The 5,829-nt window shown below is 42.6% G+C and overlaps 1 protein-coding gene across 1 annotated transcript; it reads left to right on the top strand.

Moving 5' to 3' along the window:
* Window positions 1-975: 975 nt before the first annotated feature.
* CSUI_003637 (dna large subunit) lies at window positions 976-5,762 on the top strand. The gene is made up of 5 exons (XM_068063833.1): window positions 976-1,184; window positions 1,948-2,172; window positions 2,990-3,080; window positions 4,081-4,176; window positions 4,950-5,762. The coding sequence occupies exons 2-5, from the start codon at window positions 2,020-2,022 to the stop codon at window positions 5,156-5,158; spliced, it is 549 nt and encodes a 182-aa protein (XP_067924187.1). The 5' UTR covers window positions 976-1,184; window positions 1,948-2,019; the 3' UTR covers window positions 5,159-5,762.
* The last annotated feature ends 67 nt before the right edge of the window (window positions 5,763-5,829 follow it).

Here is a 5,829-nt window from a genome sequence, read left to right as displayed (position 1 = left end):
TTTACTCAATGGCCACAGATCCACGTCTTGCCCTCCGAGTGCGAATTAAGGAATGCAAAGACACTTTATAATGCTAGCTCACGTCGACAAGAAACGGAAGGGTATCCTATGTGTCTTCTTCCTCCCCTTGAGATTTTCTCTTTGCTTCTCCGGCTATTCTCCTCCTCTTTTCTTTCTTCTTACTCACCCTCAAGACTTAATAGCCTCCTCAATACAGTTGGGATCCTTCTCTTTTCTATCTCATGACATCATACGGAGCTCCGGATGCCGAGAGAGTGGTGACGGCCGTCCCTGAACATGTGTATAATTATAGGGCTAGCCGGTGTGCGGAGGAAGGAGTTTAGTGAGTAGAATTCCCGCAGGCTGGAGGGACCCTGGCTAGTCGCAATAGTCGTATCGGCGTAAGGTGCCCCCCCCCAAAGATAAGTGACCCGCTATGAAGACTTGAGAGATTTTCTCGAGTCTAGAGACTTAGAGAAACTCAAGAAAACGAAGAAGGACGGCACACCTCCCAAAAGAACAACCCCTGGGTGTCTGCATCGATCCCACGCCTCCCGACAGAGAAGGCGAAAAGCTCGCCATGACAAGAGTTAACTCTGGTATCTATCGTAATGCCCTAAGACATAAGCATTCGTTAACCTTTAGCCGCTGACAAAACTGTTTGCTATCGCTCATTCTACTGGCACGGGTTGTGCGCCGTGTCAGGGCCTTATGAATATGACGGATACACACTTCCTCAGTCGATAGAATCGCTATTCCATAGAGAAGCACAGTGCTTCTTCTGGTGGCCTCCCTTCTTTCTGGAATCTTGTATTATTCTATGCGCAAAGAGTTCCCGGACACAACACAATCGACGGTCCGGTCTCTGACGCAGTCGCATGCTGCTGTTTGAAGGCACGCCGAGTCGAGACGCATGCACCTATAGGACAACATCTGCGATAGAAATGTATCTCCCTTCCGCTTCTGCAAGAGAAACAGGACCAAAAATCCTTCGTATCGTCTGTATCACCTTCTTTGCTCCGTATCCTCCGCTATCGCTCTGGTGTACATCCACCCTTCTTTGGCTGTATGCCTCCTCATGACTTCTCAATCATTTCTACACAGTCGACTACAACGCATCGTCCACGTGCCTCCTTCTCTTCTTTCCTTTCTTCTGCCTTTTACGTATACAGGAGACAACACAAGTAAGATATTCTTCGGGACTCTTCTTTGGCCTGTACATCTTTCACTCCAGGCTTTCACGACAGGCTTGTTAACATGTCGTGTTCTCTTCCCGATTCTTTTGCGCGAGTGCATGCAAGTCCCTTGTGAGTCGTTCGAAATCTCCCGGGTGGCCTTTCCCTTAACTGAAGGAAAGAAAGAAGGACTTCCGCTCTTCCTTTCTTCTACGACACGACCTCCACCACAGTTTGTGTTCCTCGCGTTGCGCTGGAGTCGCTGTCTCGGTCGCGCAAGCCCTATCATTTCTTCTGGTAGTCTCCGTAGAGGGGCCGCCAAGTGGAATGAAGAAAGAGGAACTTTTGTGTGAGTGGACCTGTGCTGGTAATGCGATGAAGAGACAATGCAGCTGAAGTGTACATACACGCAGCGCTTCTCTCTCGGCTAGATGCGACTATCCTACCCACATCTATCTGCGTCTGTGGCTGTGTGTCTTCTACGGGTCGTGACGGGATGCATTTGTCTTTAAGAAACTTCATGTATCGACAGATTCATCTCTGTAGACACATTCTAAATAGTCTCTCTACACTATCCCATACATCTGTACATACGTACATCTTTGCACATGTGCTTCACTCTTACATATACATTCATATACATATATAGATATACGTATCGGATAGGACTTCAGCAACTATATATAATGGAATACACATGTATGTCTAGGTATCTGTATATATTTGTGTAGGTTCACATATCGACTACCTTATGTCGTCATGCTTCTTTCAGGTGAGAAGTGTTCATCTAGCTTGTGACAGAGCATTGATTTGTCTCATCTTTCTTCATCTTATCATTCGTATCATGGCGTCATCGAATCTCCGTTCACTCAAGACAGAGGAGGAGATCTCCACCTTTTCTAATGGAAAAGGAAAGCATGTAGTTCTCTTCTATCAAGATCCATCTCGCCATGGCCCTTCAAAGCAAATGCTTGATGTCTTCGATAACTTCCAAGAGGTAACCTTCATAAAGAAAACCCCTTTCTCTCTCTCTCTCTTTCTTTTTATTTCATTCTTTTTGTCTCTCTTTGTCTCTTCTTCTCTTGAGTTTCCTATCAATCACCTACGAGGCGCATGCGTGCTAGATTTCTCTTGGGGTGATCTGGATCCGTTGTAGGGTTCTATGCTGTCCGAAGTAGCAGGGAATTCCGTAGGTCTTCTTTCGTCTCTAGATTTCCATTTTGCGTGAGGTAGCATGGGTCATGATCTTGTACGGATCTGTGGAACATAGACTGCTAAATGAGAGGGGCGCCCGATATCTTTACTCTCGGGTGTATGTACACCTGACTAGTTTCCTATCACTCTTCTTTCATCCAGTGAAGATGTTCATGGTCACAGCCTCCCTACCCATACCCCCGTCTGTATAGATAGGTAGATTAAAGATAGATAGATAGATATATACCAACGTCTCTGGAGGCAACGACAAAAGGAATCCTTGCGACGGTTTATGTATCTGTTAATCTATCCATTCAGGCTTGGTCTCTCTTGCATTTGTGTACCTACCTATCTCAAATACCTATCTATTAAGCTATCTATCTGCTAAGAGTGCTGTATGTGAACAGGTGCTCTTTTTCTCTCTCTCTCTCTGTCTCGATTGTGGAGGTCTCGAAGAAATGCGTAGATTTCCTTCAGCATCAAAGAAAAGAAAAGGAAACAAGAAAAGGACCTTCCTAATACTTAACCAAGTCAAAGAAGAAGGAAGAGAGAAAGAAGACTTGTCTGTCTTTCTCTGGTGTATATACATCCATAGTTGCATGCATGCATGCACTGTACAGACACCTGGTGTAGGAGATTTCCACGGATGTCCGTTCAAGCATTTCGATAAGCCTCAACTTCAGAAACTTCTCTCGGAATTCGGTCTAAATTGTAAGTTGGAGTATTTCTCTCTCTCTTTCACGCTTCTTCTTTCTCTTCACTTTTTTCTTCGTCTGCTTCTTCCCGTTCCACCACACTTTCTTCTTTTGCTTCTTCTTATTCTCCGCCTTCTCTTGCCTCTTGATCCATAAGGCATTGTCTCTGTTTCTCATCTTGACAGGATCGACATGCAATAATGGGTATATTATCTTCTTTTTTCTCTTTTCCAAGATAGATAAATCTCACTATACACCTCAAGCCATCATACATCATGCGCATGCACTCGTCAAACCCACTCTAAGAGAGAAAGAAAGGAAAGGAATCGTAGAAAAGAGAGAGAAAGAAAAAGAAGACAAGGAGAGAGAGAGAAAGAGAAGGAGAGAGCGAAGGAAGGGAGACGTACTGATTGCGGCCTAACCATGGCGATGCCTGTCATTTTTAGGGAGCTTCACTTTCTTCTTCTAGTCTCGTTCTTTTCATGTCTCTCTCTTTTCTTTTCTTTTCTTTTCTTTCTTTCTCTGTCTCGACTGCTTTGAGATCTCCTATCTTCCTTAGTGTTCGTCCAGAAGCTTCTTTTCAAACAAACGGACGGAGGCTTCTATAATTACATAAAGAGATATCTACCTCTATGTCTCTTCATGTGTATGTGCAGAGAAGAGTATGGGTATGTTGAGGAGCATGGAGGTGTTTCTCGACGACTACTACTACTACTTTCGTGCACATTCCATATACACATATGTCTATATCTACATCTCTATGTATGTATACATGTGTGTGGAAGACTTCATCCTTCTCTTGTATGTGTGACGAGTAGATCGTTGGGGATGACTGCTCTTGCATCTAGATGTAAAGACACCTGTGTATATCGTTTTCACGGAGCATAACTACCCTTATCACTCCCTTCAGCACCTTCTCTCGTGGCGATGGATCTCTCCATCTCTATCTATCTTTAATCTGTCTCCTTCTATCATGAGTCTATTATCTATCTATCTATATATCTATTTGTGTACAGACAATGAGATGATTCCTATATTGAAGTATAAAGATACAAACGAGTATCAGCTTGCATGCCGTGAATATTTTCTTCAAACGCATCCAGGAAGCGAAGGTACGTATTTTAACAAGCCCCCCCCCCGCAAGCTTTTCTCTTTCTCAGCCCCCTCACGAGAAGCTCTTCATTCACTCCTCTGTATTCTACTCCACGTGCGCTCATCGTATGTCTACATATATATATATATATTTTTATACAGAGGCATATGGAGACATTGCATATACCTGTATATGCTGTATATACGTATGTATATATATATATATTTATGTACGTCGTAGGTTACATATACGAGTAAGCTAAGAATTATGCATGTACTCATCGTACTCATCTAGTCATACATCTAACATGTCTATATGTATGTATGTATGTCCATGTATGTATGTATGTCTATGTATATGTTGATGTATAAAGGAGTTGAGAGGGAGTGGTGTGGTACCCCTTCCTTTAGTATGGAGATTTCGTTGAAATAGGATGCTTGACTTCAGGGTTTCTTAGAGACTTTTCTCCTACCTTTCTTTCTTTCTCTCTCTCTCTTTTTCCTGTCTGTCTTTTTCTCTTATCCTTTTCTCTTCCTTTTTGTCTATAGACAACTGACCTCCTCTGTCTCTGGTAGTTCCCCACCTTGTAATCGATGCATGCGACCCTACACAGCTGTCTCGATGTACATACACACCAATATACCTCTGACGTCTCCACCTGCTTACATGTATGGACATGTATATCTGTAAAATCGATCTATCTTTATCTATCTTTATTTATCTTTATCTATCTATCTATCTTTGTCTCTTATTTATCTGTTTGCATGGATGGGTTGATGCGTATGGTGACAGGTGAGGGAGTGGGGAATCATCCGAACTCCTTTTATGAAGTGTCTCGGAGATACTCAAGAAAGCAACAGCAAAAGCAGGAGAATCCGCAGAATAGCAAAGAAGGAAGAGGAGAAAGAGAAGAGAAAAATGAAAGAAGAAAGTCAGATAATGGTGGGTCAAGTGATCGTACAAATCCCTCTCAAGGACTGGGAGATGTACCCATGGACTGATGGCGAGTATGTGAGAAACAAGGATACGGTTTTCTTTTGCGGAGGTATCTCTTTCAATAAATGGAAAAGACACAGTTAATGTGAATGAGAGAGAGATGCTCGATCAATTGAACATTTTCCTAGTCTTACATTACGTTCGGGTGTATGGACACTGACTGCATGCATTGAATTGTTGAGGAAAAGAAGGGAACAAGTCGCATTCATGGGATATTTGACACGAGTATCATATCAATAGCAATGGACATCGACTGTATGTACACCTGAGAAAGTGTATATACGTATATAGATGTTGTTTGCATGCACAATGCATCCTTTTCGGATGACGATCTATGAAGATAAGAAACGTGTATGAAGCTCATTTTAAAGAAGAAAGAAACGCAAGTAATAGGAATAGCAGGCATAGATGACTTTTAGATATTTCACTTCCTCAATGTAGTTTTTACCTCGGTAAAGTAACGACTCCGTACGTTGTTGAGAGGTGTACGTACACCTGAGGGGATAGATCTCCATAGAATGCTGTTGCTATCAAAAGGGAAGATGAAGACTTTCTTCATTTGCCTTTTTCAGGAGGAAATTGTTCCTCCTTGTTCATGAATACCTAGACTCCTTATCAAAGACAAGCTTATTCAATCATGAAGAACTTCTCTTTTTCTCTCTTTCTCCTTCTTCTC

This window comes from Cystoisospora suis (genome assembly GCF_002600585.1).
Source record: "Cystoisospora suis strain Wien I chromosome Unknown contig_1643, whole genome shotgun sequence".
In the NCBI taxonomy this organism is placed as follows: Eukaryota; Apicomplexa; class Conoidasida; order Eucoccidiorida; family Sarcocystidae; genus Cystoisospora; species Cystoisospora suis.
The sequence above is the reverse complement of the archived record's forward strand: the minus strand, read 5'-3'. Positions and strand labels throughout refer to the sequence as shown.

Coding starts and splice junctions, on each gene's coding strand:
- CSUI_003637 (XM_068063833.1), top strand. CDS start 2,020: ATGGCGTCATCGAATCTCCGTTCACTCAAGACAGAGGAGGAGATCTCC. Junction 3,081..4,080: donor CTCGGAATTCGGTCTAAATT/GTAAGTTGGAGT, acceptor ATTTGTGTACAG/ACAATGAGATGATTCCTATA. Junction 4,177..4,949: donor AACGCATCCAGGAAGCGAAG/GTACGTATTTTA, acceptor GTATGGTGACAG/GTGAGGGAGTGGGGAATCAT.